The sequence below is a fragment of the Cenococcum geophilum genome (genome assembly GCF_001692895.1).
Source record: "Cenococcum geophilum 1.58 unplaced genomic scaffold K441scaffold_6, whole genome shotgun sequence".
Classification (NCBI taxonomy): Eukaryota; Fungi; Ascomycota; class Dothideomycetes; order Gloniales; family Gloniaceae; genus Cenococcum; species Cenococcum geophilum.
This window is the reverse complement of record NW_027137564.1, coordinates 1307640-1327934: the sequence shown is the minus strand read 5'-3', so window position 1 is coordinate 1327934 and position 20295 is coordinate 1307640. Positions and strand designations below refer to the sequence as shown.

Below are 20295 nucleotides of genomic sequence, written 5' to 3'. Positions count from 1 at the left end.
ACTTTTTAACTACGCTTTTAGAAGAATTACCTAAGCTAATTTTTATTTAAGGGTATAATGGGTAGGTAGAGTAACTTATTATAACTACATTATAGATTTACCTCTATATTAATGGATAAAGGTAGTATAATATCCCCTTTCTTATTACGGACCTTAAAAGCTATAATATAATCTTAATAAAAAAAGTAGTTAGTCTACTTAGGCTTATAGCTTAATATATAAAGTAGATATCCTATCTAGCCTAAAACTATACCCCTAGCGCCTTCCTTTATAAAAGAAATTAGCATTATAATAGAAAACCTTATACGGCTATAGATAAATACCGTTTATTAGGCTAATGCTATATATAGGGACTAGGCTTTTAAAAAGATATATAGCTTAACCTATAGCGGATCTATATACTATATCGTCCCTAGGCTACCTAGGTTACGTTACCCGTAATAAAAATTAAGAAAGTTAGTAAAAAGCTAACTAAGCTCCCTATAGGAAACTTAGGCCCTATATAGTTGTAAGGAATAAGAAGGAATACTAGACGCTATACTAAACTAATAGATTAGAAGGATAACTTATAGAATATAGAATATAAGCTAAGAAAGATTATAAACCCTAGATCGTAAGGTATAGTCTAACTAATAATTATTATTAAAAAAACCCTACAAACCTCCTACTAGCTAATATTTACTAGAACCTACCCTAGCTTAATACTATTACCTTTGTAACTAGGTTATATAAAATCAATTAAATAATTAAAAATAAGGAAACTCTAGTCTATAATTAGCTTAATAGAAAGAAGTATAAGCTTATAAATAAAGAGCTAGTAGAATAAAAACTACCCTATTAATGCTAGAAATTTAAGGACGTATTCTCTAATATAGTATCTAATATACTCCTACCTTACTAACTATATAACTATAAGATTAAAATTAAGCTAAATAAAGAAAACTTCCTTAGCTATAGTACCTTTTATTAACAATCTACTACTAAATTATAGGCTATTAAGTAGTACCTTATTAATAACCTAGATAAGGGATTTATTAAACCTAATTAAGCCCCTTTTACTTTACTAACTCTCTCTAATTAAAAATCTAAATAGAGGGCTTAATTCCTATATTAACTACTATAAGCTAAATAAGCTAACCGCCCTACGACAGCTCTATATGGCCTGCGTTACTACTATAGCAGACTACGGAGTATAATGCTGGTAGAAATGTAAATCTAAAGACTGTCTACTAGCTAGGTACCAGTCTCTACAAAATAAGGCCCTAAAACTAGTTTTAGGAGCGTTTAGAGGATCTCCTACCCAAGCTATGGAAATTGAGGCTTTTATTCCTCCTCTTAGAATCAGGTTTAAAAGGCTTTGTAATAGCTACGCAGTAAAAATCCTAAAATTTAAGGAAAACCACGCAATTAAGAAGGCCTATATAGAAGAGATTAACAAAGATAGGGACGAATTAGCAGCTAATTCTAGCTCTAGTTCTAGCTCTAAAAACTCTACTATAAAATTACTTCTACAGCCAAAAACATAGCTACTATCTCTAGCTTCTAGAGTCCAGCAATTAATTTAAAAGTGGAAAATAGAGAGAATCTCTCTAAAGTAGTAAAAATCGTAATCTCCCCCTATTTCTACATCCTTTTCTATCTCTAAAGGTAGTAAGGAAGAAGCTGCACAAGAACATTTAAGACTATTAGAAAATTTATAAGAATCCCTAGAGTGGGACCTAGTAGATATATACTATATAGATAGCTTAAAAGACAGTAAATTAAGTATAGCAGCTGTATATAAAATAGGAGAGAGAAATAGGATTAAATATACAATAAACTAGAATCTAGGACCCTATATATATAAGGGATAATATTGCGGACACCTTAAGTTGCCCTTAGGACAACCCCCAGACGTCCCTTAAATAGTCGCCGGTCACGTGCCGGAGACACGTACCTGTAGTATATAGTTTCTATAATCCTAGAGGCCTTACCTCCTTAAGGATTCGTCTCTCTTACTAATTAATTTTGTTCTAATCGTGTCCTTATAGCCCCCTGTCTACAAAGTCCCCTTATAATATAGAAATTATAGACGTAGAGCTCTATACAGTCTATAGGGCTTTAAAACACCTAAAGTAATAATAATAACTAGAAGAGAAATAGGTCTATATCTTTATAGATAGCTAGGCTGCTATTAAAAGATTATAGCTTAATTCTCTTATAGGGGGACAAGAACTAGTCTTTAAAATTACGTAAAGCTGCGCCTACCTAGCTAGTAAGAACGTCTTTATTAACTTCTATTAGGTTCCTAGCCACTTAGGAATCTATAGAAATAAAATAGTAGATAAGCTAGCTAAAAATGGTTTTTTTAGAAGAAAAATACAGTCTTCTTATACCTCCTTAGCCTATATAGGGAGAATTGCAAAAGAAAAGGTACTAGAACAGTAGAAAAATAATTGGCAACTAAATAAATATAAAGGAAAACACTATACTAAGATCTGTAAAGGAAGCTATTCCTTTCTCTTAAAGCCCCTAAGGAGAAATATCCAAAAAAAGCTATAATCGGCTTTCCCCCAGCTAAAGCTAGGAAAAGGCTACTTTAAATCCTTCTCTAAGACAATAGGAAAGGACGAAGAAGGTAGATGCTTTAAGGAATGTAGAGCTATTTAAACCCCTAAGTATCTACTACTAGACTGCAACTTATATAGAGGAGAGAGAAAGGAGATGTAAAGGTATTTAGGATTTTCTCTCTCCTTAAAGAAACTATTTTATACAAAGAAAGGAAGAAAGGCGCTTTTTCTATTTCTAGATAGGATAGAAATAGCTACTAGAAAGTGGCTAGTAACAGTAAGATCTATAAAAAGAGGTAACTTCTACTAGGCTTTTAGCAGATAGATATTAAAGAGCAAAAGGATAGAAATAAGCTATAAATGGGATATAGATAGGCGTTAGGGATTCTTGATTTCTTATAGTCTTTTCTATTATTTTTAAACCACCTAGTATTTTATTAGAAAGCGGTAAACCCCCAGTCTAGAAGTTTATAAACTATTAGGATATAGCTACTAGTATATATTAAGCTGCCTAAAAGGATTTATATATATAAAACTACAGCGCTATAGCCTAGAGACTGCATGCGTAGTATTGTACGTAGTATAATATAACGGATATAAAAAAAATAAAAAAATAAAAAATAAGCTAATCTATAAGGACAACTATCTACTACCTTTATTTAATAAAATACTAGCCTAAATAAGTAGAGCTAAGGTTTTTATAAAGCTTAATATTTATTAGGCCTTTTACCAAATTAGGATAAGCCCTGGATTTATAACCCTTATTATATTTTAGACCTATTATAGACTATATAAATATAAAGTACTTTATTTTAAACTAATTAATGGACTAGCTATATACTAGCGATATATAAATAATATACTCTGTAACTACCTTAATAACCTCTATATAGCCTACCTAAATAATATTATAATTTACTTTAAGAATAAGTTAGAATATAAGGAGTATATCTATAAGGTCCTATAATATCTCTATAAGGCTAGCTTTTAGGCTAATATTAGGAAATTAGTATTAAGTGTATAAAGTACCTAGGGTTTATTATTAGAATAAATAAAATTAAAGTAGATTTTTAAAAAAAAATATGGCCGTAATTAGTAACTAGTAGGTACCCCTAAGGACTATAGAGGGAGTATAGCTATTTTTAGGGTTCTATAACTTCTACTAACTCTTTATTAAGAACTGTAGTAGGATTACTTAGCCCCTTAACCGCTTTACCTAAAAGGACTAGCTCTTTTGCTTTAATACTATATAGGTAGGCCTTTAGTAAGCTTAAGAAACGACTAGTTTTTACTCCCTTACTTACCTACTTTAACCTAAAACGGCCCTTAAGACTAAAAACCAATATCTAGATAGTATTACGGCTAGCGTTTATTCCTAAAAGTATATAGATAGAGAATAGTACCCTATTAATTACTATTTAAAGATTATAATAGATACTAAGCTAAACTACCTAATTTACGATAAAGAAATGCTAGCTATTATCTCTAGCTTTAAGCACTAGCGAGTATAGCTAGAAGGGACCCTAAAGCCTATTTAGGTAGTTTCTAATTATAAAGCCTTAGAATATTTTATAATAATAAAGGCCCTTATAGCTTAATAGGCACGCTAGGCGGATATTCTATCTTAGTTTAACTTCTTAATTATATATAATGTTAGCGGCTTGGTTAATTGAGGTATAAGTATAGCAAGAGGGATATATATAAGTCTATATAATTAGATTGTCTATAAACGAGGATATAAAGCTAGAGAAAGGAAAGGAGAAGAAGGGTAGCGCCGCTTAAAGTTATATACGGTCCTTAAGTTATATAAGCTTATATAACTCTACGTCTACTATAACGTCTACTATAATCTACCGTTTTCTACTAGCGCTATAATATTACTACCCCCCTTTAGTAAAGCCTGCCCTTAGGCTTTATATATCCGTATTATATATATAGGGTGTTCTTGTCTTTATGCTCAATAGGTAGCTTATTGTCTTTATTATACTAGCATTCTATCTACTTATTTAGGTACTTTAGCAGTCTAGGTTAATTAGGATAACGGCTATAAAACTCTTAAAGCTTATAGGGGCTACCTATAAAGTTCTATATAGGGTACTAAGTAGGGTCTAAGTTATATCCTTTCTAACTAATATAATATTTTAATATTCCCCTTACAAGTTTACAGGTCAGTCTTTCTTTAATTTTCTATTTATTATCGCTATTAACTTAAATTAGTAGGGGGGGTTCGTTCTTTTACCTGGGTAATAAGTTGTTTGCAGCTTTTTATAGCTTATTCTGCGAGAAAATAGGGTGAACTTTAATTAAGTCTAGGAGCTTAACCTTATATAAGTTGCCTACTTTATTAAGAATCTTATATGTTAGGAAAAAATTTACCAGTATTTTTATAGCATTTGGCGGCATTTGGCGGCCAAATACGCAATCCGCGCACTGTAACGTGTAGCGTATGGTATTAACTTAGGTATAGCATACTGCCGCATCTAATAACGCGGTACAGCATACTGCCGCATCTAGTAACGCGGTGCAGTATACTGCCGCATTTAGTAACGCGGTGTAAGCATACTGCCGCATCCAATAACGTAGTGTAGCATACTGCCGTATCTAGCAACGTAGTGCAAGTATACTGCCGTATCTAATAACGTGATGTAGTATACTGCCGCATCTAATAACGCGGTATAAGTATACTGCCGTATCTAATAACGCGGTATAGCTAATTACGAATTTATAGTAACCTAGGTAAGTAGTGCCTTTATTCTATTAAGCTCTCTCTATACTTAATATATAATTAATATATAATACCCTCCTTATATATTCTATATATTTTACTTACTTTAAGTAATAAATAAGCGTTGCTCTTCCCGCGCACTTAATAGTATTTACTTAGTCTACGCGGTTAATAGTATTTACCTATTCCGCGTAATTAGTATACTTTACTTGGTCTGCGCAGTTAGTACCCTTTACTTATTCTATACAGTTAGTACCCTTTACTTATTTTACGCAGTTAGTGTTTTCTACTTATTCTATACGCCTAGTATATACTATATAAAGAATATATTTTAACCTAATAGTAGTATAATATAACCTTAATACGCCTAATAACGCCCTTTAGTTAACCTACTATTTTAAGTTTAATATTTATGTAAGTCCCGCCGTAATAGTAGCACCGTATTATTAAACCCCTAATTATCTTTATTCTCGCTATTATTTTCCCTATCTATTCCTCTGCCTTCTTTATTCTTATCCTCTTTATTAGCAAATTTTAGTATTACTAGTTTATCTCCACTCCGTAGGCGGGCCTTTATATCCTCTAATATAGCACTATTTGTAATATCTATAACCTTAGACTTGCTGGCGAAAGTATACTATAAGATATAGTAATTAATTCCTGGTTCCTATTTATTATTACCTTAAATTTATTTAAGGCGCGCTTAGATAGCGTTAATATTATAGTTATATAATATTAAAATCGTCTTATTAGTATACTGCGAGAAGGAGACCTTATATATAGTTTTGGGGTTTATTCTTAGCAATAAATATATTAGGCTACTATTATCCTATTATATTATCTTTATTAGCCCATATATAATAATTAAAATAGCGCGATATTATAATATAGAAAATAGTGGTAAAGTACTATAGTATATAGTGAGTATTGCGATATAACGTTATAATATAATTAATATAATATTATATATTTACACTTATAGTATATGGTTATTAAATAAACCTATTATTATACTTAGGATCTAGTTCCTCTAGATTTTTTATAGTATCCTTAAATAGATCGCTAATTGCCTACTAAGTCTATAGCATCTTATCTCTGGTTATATTCCATATTTTATTAACTTATTATAGAAGTAGCCTATATAACCTTTTATTACGCTTAGGTTGGTAGCTTTTTTAGGTATTTTATAGTCGCTTCTAACTATCTATAATATGCTTTAGTAAGTATAGTAAGAGGCTTTCTATAGATTTACCTATAATTATAGCGTTAGCTTTAAACTTACAAATAACTTATATTCTACTTCTATAGTCCTTAAGAGTATATTAAATCGCTATATATATAAGCTATATTATATTAGCTATAATAGGTAAAAAAAGGTTAGTACTATTCTTATTAAGGGCGAGTAACCTTAGCCTAGTATTAAAGAATACGCGCTTAATATAACGTATAATAATTAGCGCCTTAAATCTTATCTCTCTATCCTAGCCTTAGTTAGTTAGGTATAGTAAAAGGTAAAGTACTAACTAGGCCACTAAGCGTAAAGCGGTTATTCTTAAGTAGTTTTGCTACTTTCTTTACTACGGCCTTAGTATCTAGTTTAAGGTAGTAATAGCTTCTAGTAACGGTATTGCGTACTATATTTATTATATAATACCGAAATACGCTAAGCTAGTTATATAGCTAGAAAATTAGTTAGTATAGTACTACTAAATCTAAGGACTGTAAACCTTATATGCCGCCGGCCCTAGTAGCATACTTAATACTCCATTTATTAGGTTTTTATAATAATCTATAATAGCAATTACCTCTTTCTACGTCTGCTTTATTAGTGTATTTAAACCGCTTATATTTATTTTTAGCTAGGGAAAGAGATAGAGCTCTTTAGGTATAGAGCCTATTATTACTCTTAGAATCTTGTTGTTGGGGAAGACGCAGCCGGATTTGGAGGTTCCTCCCCCCCGTTTTAGGAGGCAGTTTCTCCTCGCTTAGACCCATATCTATTGCCACTTTTATAACATGCTAAGCATGCTAAGGACGGCCGGGTCTTCCTTACTTACCCACTAAACCTAGAATCGCGCGTGCAGCCCTACAACGCACCTCTCAAAGCTCCCCAAACGGCCCTCAGCGGCTAACGTTATTTAAGAAGCTATAGACGTCCGCTGCCTACCTTTATCCTCATCCTCTGCTAAAAGCACTACCCTTATATAACAAAACCTCCCTTCTACACTATACTCCTTCAACCCTTTTCCCATAGTAGCTATATATATATTTTCCCCTACTATTATATCGTTTACTTCTAATACTTAATTTCTAGGTTTCTACCTATAGGGTTTTTTTTGCCCTGTCCCGCTTTTAAGAACCTTGTAAATTTAACGCGCTTACCAATATGGAGGAGCTCCATATTTAAAAGTCGTCAGATTTACCAAATGACAGCCTTATATTCAGATTTGAGCTCCATATCGGTTAAATATAAAGTTGTAACCAAACGGCCTCTAAGGAATTCTAGATATCCCTTTATAGTTTCTTTATTATATAGTAGCTAGTAGAGGGTTTTAAGATAATAATAAATTGAAATATCCTTTTATGGCTTAGGCTGTCAGACCCTGTTCTAATAATATCTTAATACTGTCAGCTGATAGGCTGGTTGTTTAACAAGGCTGTCAAGCCTGTTACCCGCAAGTCTGGTCCGGGTCGGACTCCTAGGCCCACTTTTTAGCGTAGTAAGACCGACCTGCATCCACGCGCTTTTAGCAAAAGACATCTTCACAGCCCGTACTTCGCGCCCCGTCAACAAATCATGTCGCGACCGACTAGGATTATTGTATGCCTTGCGGGAAACTCCGTAAAGATAATCACAGGATGCTGCTGTGCAACCACTATCCGACTCCAGCTGAACAAAACCATGCATCACTGCGGAGCAACCCAGCCAACCGCCCCGCCATTAGAAGCGCTGAACAACTAGGGCTGAATGCACTTGCAGCAGCTGAAAAATTCAAACACATGCTTTTCGAGCATTTTCTTAGGTAAATCGACAGGTTGGCCTCTTTTATGGCCAGTGAGAACAACTCAATACTGTGATGGCTTAACTCTGCTAAATCACCGTTCGGCGCTGATAGATTTCTGCAGTGTTCTGAAGCTGAAATCAGTGGTCCATAAAAGAACTCTGTCCCCAGCACCAGTCTGGCCCATCAAATTTGCTGATCCTTGTACACCATCTTATACACCATCTTGTACACATCAGAAGGTATGCAAACAGAAGGCGAGCATGGAAGGCCGAAACAGCGCCGCACATGTGCGACGATGGACGAGCACCGGCGCCTCGTATATCTCTCTCCTGAATATCGCTGCAGGCGCCGGCAGATCGAGGTTGAGACGCGCGACTTCACGGCACGCTATGGAGAGGAAGGCCTTCGAACCGGCGTGGTGCGAATTCCGGTCGTCGTTCACGTCGTGTGGAACACGGCGGAGCAGAACGTTAGCGATGCGCAGATTCAGTCGCAGATTGATGTTCTGAACGCCGATTGTCGCCGGACAAATGTTGATGTAGCAAGCGTGCCGACGGTTTTCGCGGGTTTCGCTGCTGATACACGCATCGAATTCGCGCTTGCTGTTCGCGACCCCCAATGCGCTGCTACGAACGGAATCACTAGAACATTCACTAGTACCACGGGCTTCACCTTCCCGACGGTTAACAACGCCAAATCAGTAGCGACTGGCGGCGCGGACCCTTGGCCCTCGGACAGATATATGAACATGTGGGTGGCCAACTTCACGGACGGTCTCTTGGGCTTAGGAACGTTTCCCGGCGGCCCTACAGAGCTTGACGGCATTATTATACATACCGGTGCATTTGGTACCATCGGAACGGCTGCAGCACCCTTCAATCTTGGCCGTACCGCGACCCACGAGGTCGGGCATTGGCTCAATCTGATCCACATTTGGGGAGACGACACAACCTCACCGTTAGGCATCTGTAGCGGATCTGATGAATGCGGCGATACGCCGAACCAGGGGACACAGAACACTGGTGCTCCTACCTTCCCACATGTTTCGTGTGGCAACGGTCCAAATGGCGATATGTTTATGAACTACATGGATTATGTCGACGATAATGCAATGTTCATGTTCACGCAGGACCAGGCCACCCGGATGAATGCAACGCTGTCCATGGCACGGACGAGCATCCTAGCATCAGATGCTCTGATCCCCGCCACGGCGGCCCAGACTGCCGATCTCTGGATGCAGGACAACGCCGATGACACTGGAGCCGAGCCGGACCCCAGCCCCAACCCCATGTGGATCAGCGACGACATCTGGGTCCGCAACGGCCCGGACGGATTGACCAACCAGGACCATCAGAACCCCTTGGGTGAGCAACTAAATCACGTGTATGTGCGCATTCGCAACCGGGGTTGCCAGACAGCCGGCTCGCAATCGGGCACCGTTAAGCTCTACTGGGCGAAGGCATCGGGTTCGCTTTCCTGGCCCGCCCCGTGGGACAGCAGCGTAACCTCGCCCGCACTGATGGGCAGCCTCATCGGCAGCCAGGCCGTCACGGTGGTGGGCGGTGCGCGGCAGATTCTGTCCTTCGATTGGACCCCGCCCGATCCCTCGAACTACGTCGCCTTTGGCGCAGACAAAGCACATTTCTGCTTGCTCGCCCGCATCGAAACCTCCCCGACCCCGCCATATGGCATGAGGTCACCAGAGACGGGAAATCTCTATGCCAACGTGCAAAACAACAACAAAATCGTCTGGAAAAACATTACTATAGTCGATACGGATGGCGACGGGGGGCGCTACGCGGACGTAATGGTCGGAGAGTTTGGCCGTAAAGACCGCGCAATATATGTCGTCTTTGAGACTCCCAAACGTGGCCACGCCTCGCTGTTTGACTGGGGATACCTCCTTGTGGAATTCCGCGGTGCGCTCAGTAAATGGGGCAAGGATCATGTCAAGGGCAAGGGCTTCGACCAACTCGCCGACGGGCGGCTGGTCATTACGCGCTCCGGTGCACAGTTGCAGGGCCTGCCGCTCAAGCACGGAGAGTTTGGCACTCTGCACATGCGGTTTGTGCCCGATGGGCGGCGTGCTGTTGGCACGCTCATCTTTGAGCTCGATGTCACCGAACTCGACGCCAAACGAAACCGCCTAGGCGGCCAGCGCATTCTTCTAAGAACTGCGGCTGGACGGAAGCGGCCGAACTGGGACTGCCAGCTCGGCACTTTCGATGGCGTTGCCTGGACACCCAAGGCCCAAGGCCACTGCGGCTGTAGCTGTTAGTGTTGAGTCTGTTACGCCATCTGGCTATAGCGTTTGAAATATTGGATTTCCCGTTTCTGCTTTGTTAACGTTGACAAAAAGGCTAGGGATATAGTATATAACTTAATAAAAATTAAGTAGTTTTAGGTCAAGTAAAGGAAATCTATATGTTTAAATTAATAACTAATATATAGTAAACGAATTTTTAGCCAATTGTAATGAAGTTAGCTATAGATAATTTCAAAAAGCAAGCAATTCTAATTAGCAACCTTGAAAAATATTTACTTTAATCCTTAAGGTAAATATAAATATAGGGGTTATTATTACGGGACACCCCTATAATACCTTATATATATTTACTTATTTTTACTAACTTAGCAACTAGAGACCTACTCCGAGATAGCAATCTAATAGCAATTTACCGCATTCTGCTATATTTTACCAAGTTTACTAAATCCTACTAAGTTCTGCTAGGACTACTATCTATATTCTATTCTACCCTATATATATATTAACTAAGCAACCAAGTTATTAATATATACTATTTCTCCCTATTTCCTTACCTTCTTTCCTTATATAACGTCTTAACCTTATTATATAGTTTATATATATAGCTTAATAATATCTACCTCGCTATATATTATTACCACTTATACTTACTCCGTAACACTACGTTACGTTAACTACCTATACTACTATTAAAATATAAAACGTACCTAAAGCTCCTATAATAGTAGCTAATATACTTACTGTACTTAAAGAGTAGATAATAGGTTTATAGATATCCTTTATAAACGCCCTTATAAAATAAAAGCCCTAATACTAATAATTAATTAAAGCCCCCTAAGAAGAAGTCCGTATCCTTAAGATATTTATACTAGGGCCCTAAGACTAAACGCTATTTCTAAAGGCTATTATACGGAACGTAAGCCCTAAACTAGTAGCAGCTATTTACCCTAAACTAACTCTATACTATAATAATCTAAAAAACTACTAAACCCTTTAGTATTTACTAAGAAATAATAAGAGCTTTAGTTATTTTAAACTGGCTTAATATTACGGGACTTACACGTTCTTACGTCTTTACGCATTTTAACGTTTTTACCCTATACTTACGTTCGTCCTAAGACACCTACGCATGTTCCCCTATAACTCCTATTTATCCTATACCTAACCTGTTCTATTTCTACATTTAAATGTCTTTATATTAACTACGTATAGTTACGCGTATATAGCCTTCTTTAATTACTACCCCGTTTAGTACATTGTATTTTAGCTTATACCTACTTCCGTAACACTTAAGAATATACTAATTAATAATGCTAATTACTACCTAACTGAAGCCAACTAACTCTACTACGCCTTAAGCTAACTAAAAGGGGAAGTAGCTAACCTTATTAAATCTTTTTAGCTAAACTTAGTATAAAGCCTAATTGGACCTTTTAAAGCTATATATAGTAACCTAAACCACTTAGCTACCGCTTAAAGAAAGATAAACTATATAGCTTAAGAAAAGAAAACTTTCTTAATATACTTCCCTAAAATTAACTATTATATAAGGGAAATAGGCTAGAATAACTCTATAGTAATTAATAGCCTTATTAAATCTTTAAGCCCTAAACTAAAAACCTCCCTAATAGATATAGACCTACTAGAAGCCCTTAACGACTAAGTAATCATTATTAATAAATAGTATAATAATATACTATGTCTAATATTAAAGCCCTATAAGTTCCTATTAAGTTATCTTCTTAGCCTAAGCACCCTAACGCTATAGATATTAACTTTAAACCCCTAAAGTATGCTATACTAAGGTCCTTTAAATAAATCAACGTATTAAGTTAGGGCTTTACTTTAAATGTAGAAGTAAGGCTTGTATCTTAAGATACTAGGGTAGTAGAAAATCTAATCTTCCAAAATACGGATTAATAATCTATTATCGATACGATACCTTATATTATATTAAAGTATTATAATATTTTCTTAGTATTTCCCCTATAACTCCACTAATATAGGTTTATATTTTATATATTGGGGTTTATTTTATTACTTTGTTTTAAAGCTATAAAACAAGTCCTTATTTATATAATTTAGGGCTATTTTAGTAGGGTTATGTAGGAGGCGGGGGGGGGGTGTTTACTATCAATCGTAAAATATAGTAACTCGCTTAGAGCTAAACGTCGTGCATCTCCTACTTTATTAAAACAATATAACCTTTATAACTTTGCTAATATAGCCCTAATTTATATAAGTAGAAACTAATTTTAGAGCTTTATTTTATAGCTATATTAGTAGAGCTATAAGGGGTATTTTATATAAGTTATTAAAACTTAAATTAAAGCTCTATATTAACTAATTTAAACTACCCTACTTTAAAAACTAGTACTCTATAATACTCTCTATAGTCCTACTAATATAGCTTTAGTAAAGAGCTATAAAATAAGGCCCTACTTATAAAATATAAATTAAGGTTTTATATTAAAGTTTATTTATAATACTAAACTATATTTAAAAAACCTTTATTAAAATCTTAAAAATAATTAAAACCTAGTAAATAAAGTTATATTATCCTTTTTCTTTCTATATTTTAATAAGTAGCTTTATATTATTATTAGAGCACTACTAGCTATATACTCCTAAATTACTACATATATACCCCCCCCTTTAAAAAAAGGCTTAAATCCTTTCTCCTTAGGTTAAAATATTATATATATCTAACTTATTTATACCTAAATCGCGAAAATAATACCACGCGCCTATACCTAATAACTTACTATAAAGTGCTCTGCAAAGCGCTATAAGAACTAGATTTAGTACTACTGCCTTTATTTTAATATTTATAGATTACCTCTATAGGCACGCCTATATATATGCCTACGCGTAGGTAGTATAGCTAGTATTTTACTTAAATATTAAGAGCTCCGGCTAAGTAAAGTTAGGTTAATAACTGTAATAACGCTCTATAATTGCAAACTTTTAAATAAAAAGGTAAAGTAAATATAAGGTAGTAATTTAGGTATAGGTATATATTATTATTTTCGCGATTTAGGTATAAATAAGTTAAATATATATAATATTCTAAGCTAAGAAGGAAGGATTTAAGCCTATTTTAGGGGGGTATATAAGTAGTAATTAGGGGATATACGGCTAGTAGTGCCCTATTATTATTATTTCTTACTTAACGTCTAATATAGTTTTCTAGCTAAGTCTATATAAATATATACTAATAAGTTAGGTATAAAAAACCTTTAAGCGAGATATAAAAGGTAATATAGTATATACCCTATTAGGTAGTACGCCTATACTATATTAATAGAAGGAAAAATACTATTAGGTGTAATAAAGCCTTATAGTAGGAACTACGGTAGACTTGTTAATGGGCTAGGTATATAGGTAAGAATAATAGTTAATAACGTAAACATAACTAGTAGAGTGGTTGCCTAATAGATTAACTCTAATTATATTCTGAAATTTACTACAAAGAAAGGAACTATCTAGGTAGGGACTAAGGGTCCTTAAATACATAAACTGCGCCTAAAAAAGTCCTTACTCCGCCTATTCTATCTACTCTATTTACTCTATTATAAATCTTATAAATTATATAGATTATATAAATTATATCTTATAACCTTAGTTACTATTTCTTGTTATATAGTTCTACCGGGTCTATTTTAGACCGTACCTATATTAACTAACTAGCTTCTTTTAACTCTTCTCTAAATAGTTATAATATTATACTTAAAGCGTCCGTAATACTATCTCCCTTCTCTTTATCTTTGTCCTTAAAGATTCCTAATATCTTTAAGTTGTTTACTAGAGGTATAATATCCGTTTAATTAATTTAGTTAATATCTTTACTTATTATACCTAAAGCTTCTTCTTCTTCTTCTATAGTTCGCCAGTCTTATACTATTGCTATAATACTATCTCTTAGTAAGATAATACTATCTCTATATTCTCGTTATGTAAAAGAGGGGTTAGTTTGCATTACGTTAGTAAGTCCTTTATTTTAGCAACCCTCTTTATATTTAGAGTGCACTAAAACGAATATTTAATTGTCTTACGACGTTTACTTAGTCTCTGACGCTAAGTATACGCGTCTTATTACTCTTAATAGCTTTTAAGTACCCTAAGTAACCTATTATAGGGTCTTGCGTTTAATCTGCCGCTATAAAGCTTAATAATAAACTATTAGTGGCTCTGGCTAAACTTTATTATTCATATAATACTAAGAAAGAGGCTGCTAATGCTTAACAGCAGGCCCTTAAATCTCGTCTTACTACGTTAGCTCGATTAATTCGTCTTAAGAAAGTTTATAAAAAGGTCCGTTTTAAGGAGTAGAAACTTATAGAATAAGGTTTATAGGAACTTAGTAATAAAAAAACGGATTCTCTTCTAATAGAGAGGGAAACAGCTCTAAATACCTCGGTAGGTGCTTCTTCTAGGTCCCCCTTAGGTAACTTATTCTTTAGTAATCCTTCCTTATTAATACTGCCTAACCTTTTCTCTTTTAATACTTCTGTACCTTTTTTATAGCATTTTTTAAATTACCTAGTAGCTCCTAGGTAGTCTCGTTATAGCCTATCCACTTTACTTTATATTATATTTTATTGTTAATATTATGGACGCTTCAAGTTCAATATTACGACTACTTGGAGAAGAGTTAAAAGAAGCTAGTTAGTTAATAAAAGTATAGTTTAGAATAGAGCCGGTAGAACTATATAATAAGGAATAGTAACTAAGGTTATATAATGTAATTTATATAATCTATATAATCTATATAATCTATAATAGAGTAGATAAAATAGACAGAGTAAATAGAGCAAGGACTTTCTTAGGCGCAGTTTATATATTTAAAGGACCTTAGTCCCTACCTAGATAGTTCCTTTCTTTATAGTAATTCTTAAAATATAATTAGAGTTAATCTGTTAGGTACTACTCCACTAGTTATTATTATGTTATTAACTTCCTATATTACCTACACACCTAGCCTATTAATGAGTTTACCGTAGTTTTTGCTATAAGGCTCTATTATATAATTACTACCATAGTTATAGTCTTAGAAGTCGAATAATATACTACTAAAAGCAGCTATAATAATGCTATTAACGGCAGCAACGACCTTAGGGTTAGGTAACAACACTAGTATAGTAGATACTAACTCACAACTAGTTACAGTTAAATAGTTATAGGTAATAGTTGATTAGTTAACAGATAATAATAAAGTACTTAAAAATAGGGTTAATAGAATAGGAGCAGCTAAGGTTAAGTTACCTTTAATTAAATAATTCTTAGGAGAGAGATTAAAGCTTAAAGGATTCCTTACGTAAATATACTTTAAAGTTACATAGAAAGGAGCAAAGTTGGCAATATTTATAAATTAAGTAGTATACGTAGGATTATTCCTAACGGGAAGGGCGCTTAAATGGTTTAAACTCTACCTTACAGAAATGTAAAATAATAGTATAACGACTACTAATTAGGAAGTATAATATATATTTATAAGCTAGAGCGGATTCGCGGAATAATTAATATAAATATTTGGGGACCTAGAAGCAATAACAATAGTAAAAAGAAAGCTTTAGGACATAATATAGCGAACCTTAGCAATTAAGTATATAACGCAGTTTTAGACGTTGGCTACGTAGGTTAAATAGAACAATAAGGCGCTTATAGCACAGTATAAATAGGGACTTAAGGTGAAAGTTTAGGACGTAATTATTTTAATAAAAGATACGGACACCTTTAGGGATTTAATAGATTAAGCGATTAAAATTAACAATAGGATCTTCTAAAGGGAATAGGCTAAGAGAGGCTAAAATAGAGTTCTATAGTTATATAAGGCGTAAAGTATATAATAACTAAAGCTAAATTAGAAACTATAGTATGGCGTAAAGTTAATAGACCTAAGTAGTACTAGAGAAACATATAAGAGATAGATATTACGGACGCTTTAAGTACAATATTATAACTACTTAGAGAAGAGTTAAAAGAAGCTAGTTAGTTAATAGAGTACGGTTTAGGATAGAGCCAGTAGAACTATATAATAAGGAATAGTAACTAAGGTTATATAAGGAGCTCTATAAGCTCTATAAGGTTTATAAGGAACGTTTTATATACCTTATATACCTTACGTATATTACGTATAAGAAGGATTTTATAGGAGTACGGTTATATATTTAAGGACCCTTAGTCCCTACCTAGATAGTTCCTTCCTTATAGTAATTCTTAGAATATAATTAGAGTTAATTTATTAGGTAACTACTTCACTAGTTATTATTACGTTATTAACTTCCTGCATTACCTATATACCCAGCCTATTAATAAGTTTACCGTAGTTCTTACTATAAGGCTCCGTTATATAATTACTACCATAGTTACGGTATTAGAAGTTAAATAATATACTACTAAAAGTAGCTATAATAATACTATTAACGGCAGCAACGACCTTAGGGTTAAGTAACGACACTAGTATAGCAGATACTGACTTATAACTAGTTACAGTTAGATAGTTATAGGCAATAGTTAATTAGTTAATAGATAATAATAAGGCACTTAAAAATAGGGTTAACGGAATAAGAGTAGCTAAGGTTAAGTTACCTTTAATTAAACAATTTTTAGGAAAGAGATTAAAGCTTAAAGAATTCCTTATATAAATGCACTTTAAAGTTATATAGGAAGGAGCAAAATTAGTAACACCTGTGGATTAAGTAGCGTACGTAGGATTATTCCTAACGGGAAGGGCGCTTAAGTGGTTTAAACCCTATTTTACGGAAATATAAAATAATGGTATAATAACCACTAATTAGGAAGTATAATATATATTTATAAGCTAGACTAGATTCACGGAATAATTAATATAGATATTTAGGGACCTAGAAGTAATAACTATAGTAAAAAAAAGCTTTAGGACCTAATATAGTAAATCTTAGCAATTAAGTATATAACGCAGTTTTAGACGTTAGCTACGTAAGTTAAATAAAATAATAGGGCGCTTATGGCACAGTATAAATAGGGACTTAAGGCTAAAGTTTAAAATATAATTATTCTAATAGAAGATACGGACACCCTTAGGGATTTAATAAATTAAGTAATTAAGATTAATAATAGGATCTTCTAAAGGGAACAGGCTAAAAGAGGCTAAGATAGAGTTATATAGTTATATAAGACGTAAAGTATATAATAACTAAAGCTAAATTAGAAACTATAGTATGGCGTAAAGCTAATAGACCTAAGTGGTACTAAAGAAACCTATAAGAGATAGAGGAAATAACTATAGAAACCTAAAAGTTAAGGATTAAGTAATTATAGGACTAAGGAGTATAGGCTAAACTAAGGATTTTAATAGTAGAAGATGTTTAAGCGGACTCTATAGCAAAAAAAATGGTTTAAAAACGGAGCTTATATAAATTATAGAAAATAGGGTTATTTTACTAGAGACTATAGAAGTGGTTAAAGTTATTACGTAGTAAAGGGAACTAAATTAATAGTATATAACATATATATATAGAGGGATAATAGTATACTACAAGGAACAAAAGAATATTTAATTAAAAGTTTTACGTTTTGTTATAATAACGCATGCTAAATTTATAAGGATGCTAAGTATGGCGTAAGCTATTAGCTATAAGAGCTAGAGTTAAAAGGACTTAAAGGAACTAAAGAGTTAAATAAAGAATAAGTTTAACTCTATAAGCTAAATTAAGATATTACAGTAATATATAGATAAAGATTAGCAACAATAATAATAGAGTTAAAGTACTTATTAATTAATAGTAATAAGGGAAAAGAAGGAACTGACTAGGTATATTTAAACCTTAATAACGCAATAAAAGTAGAGACAAAAACCGCTATAGAGTAAGGTTTAGTAACGGGCATTATAATACTATTAGATACGGAATCTATTGCTTTATAAGATAGAAGGAGTAATATTTAAAGGCGATTAAGTAAGTAGACGACTACTAGTACTAGCTTACTACTTAATAAAGATAAAAAGCCAAAGGCTTAAAACTCTTAAGATGAGATAAAAGATAACTAAAATTCTTAAAATAAGATAAGTCATGCTTAGGAACCTATAATAGATAATAACCAATAAAGTAGAGTAATGGCTTAGTTTAGTAATATATAAATGAGCTTAGGACAAAGTTTCCTAAAGGTATAAGATTCTTAAGAAGAGATAAGTAAAATTTAAGACTTTTAAGATAAGATAAGAACGCTAGTAAAGCCTAGTTGGACTAAGGCTAGAGTATAGCTTAAGAAAGAAGCAAGCTTAGGATTAAAGAATTTAAGGGACTAAGAATTTAAAGTATAAATAAGGATACCTAAGAAGTAAGAGGCTTCGCTATAGATTAGAGAATCTGTGATATAAACAGCGGTTAGACTGGGAGATAGATATATAAACCTAAAGGACTTACTAGTAGAATATAGTGTTTAGACTAAAGATTAAAAAGTTAATATTATAATTAAGAAGTAAGAGAACTTTAAGGATTTAATTACAAGACGTAAATAACAAGAAACTATAAATAAATTTAAAGTAAGAATCCTTATATAGCAAGAATAGAAACTAGATATAAGATCTAGTATACTAGGTTGTATATAAGATAAAGTATTAGTATAAAGAATTACTAATAGGCTAAAAGTAGGTATATTAAGAGCTAAGTAGCTTACTAAATTGGAAAATAAAAAGGATTTAGGGATTTTAACTAGGTTTAAGAAATAATATATAAAGGGCTGTTAAAACGCAGTAATAAGAAGATATTTCCTTATAGATAAGCCGTATATACTCTAACAACTATACTAAAAGTGGTATAGGAAAAGATATAATAATAAGTGGAAAGATTTTTATATATAGTTAGATAAGAGAGTTATTTAGGACCACCTAATTATGGAAAAAGTAATAAATTATATTAAGGGAGCCTTAATTATAACATTAAAAGATTTAGAGGAATAATTAGAGGACTAGAGAAGTAAAAGGCGTATCTTAGTACCTGTAAACGAAGTTATAACGTTTAGATTAGCGCGATAAAGGTTTAAACTTAAGAATAAAAATTAAGTTAAGAGTTAACCCAAAGCACCTAGCGCACTATACGCTATTATAGATTATATATATAGATAATATATATAAGATGCACAAAAATCTAAAAGAAAAGAACCGGAAATACCCTATAAGGATATAGTAGGCGCTAAATAAGTAATAGTATAAAAATACTAAGTATATACACGGCTAGCATTTAGTAAAAGTTTAAGAGTTAGGAGACTTAATACTTTAACTAAGAAAATTCCTTATAAAAGAATGCTTAGATAGATAATAGTAGTAAAAATGCCTAAAGAATATGTGTCTATAGTATATTAAGGATAAAAAGTAAACTAGGTATTAGCTAAAGAGTAAGTTAAGTATATAAAGATCTAATAGCTAATAGTTAGAAAAAGTGGAGGCCTATAGGACTAGAGGGAGCTAGTAGTAAAGCCTTAAACCCTTAAAGAAATTTAAAAATAACACCTAAATTTATAAGTTAAATAGTAAGATTAATAGTTTAAAGTATTAGTAAATAGTAAAGCAATAAGGAACTATATCTTATTAATAGTAGTAAAAAGGATAGGGCTACTGTACAGATAAAAGGAGCACCCTTATTTATTAGTTACAATCTTAGGAGATCTAATAGCCTATAAAGGAGGTATTATTAATCTTAAAATAGGACCTATTTAAATAACTATTAAAGNAAGANNNATTAANATGTCTTTTAATATNNTACTATTAGG

General features: G+C 33.3%; 1 protein-coding gene across 1 annotated transcript; it reads left to right on the top strand.

Annotated features, from left to right (window-relative positions):
• Positions 1–8311: 8311 nt before the first annotated feature.
• On the top strand, positions 8312–10788 carry K441DRAFT_653829 (uncharacterized protein). Its single transcript, XM_067647596.1, has one exon. The coding sequence runs from the start codon at positions 8575–8577 to the stop codon at positions 10555–10557; it is 1983 nt and encodes a 660-aa protein (XP_067508092.1). The 5' UTR covers positions 8312–8574; the 3' UTR covers positions 10558–10788.
• Positions 10789–20295: the final 9507 nt, after the last annotated feature.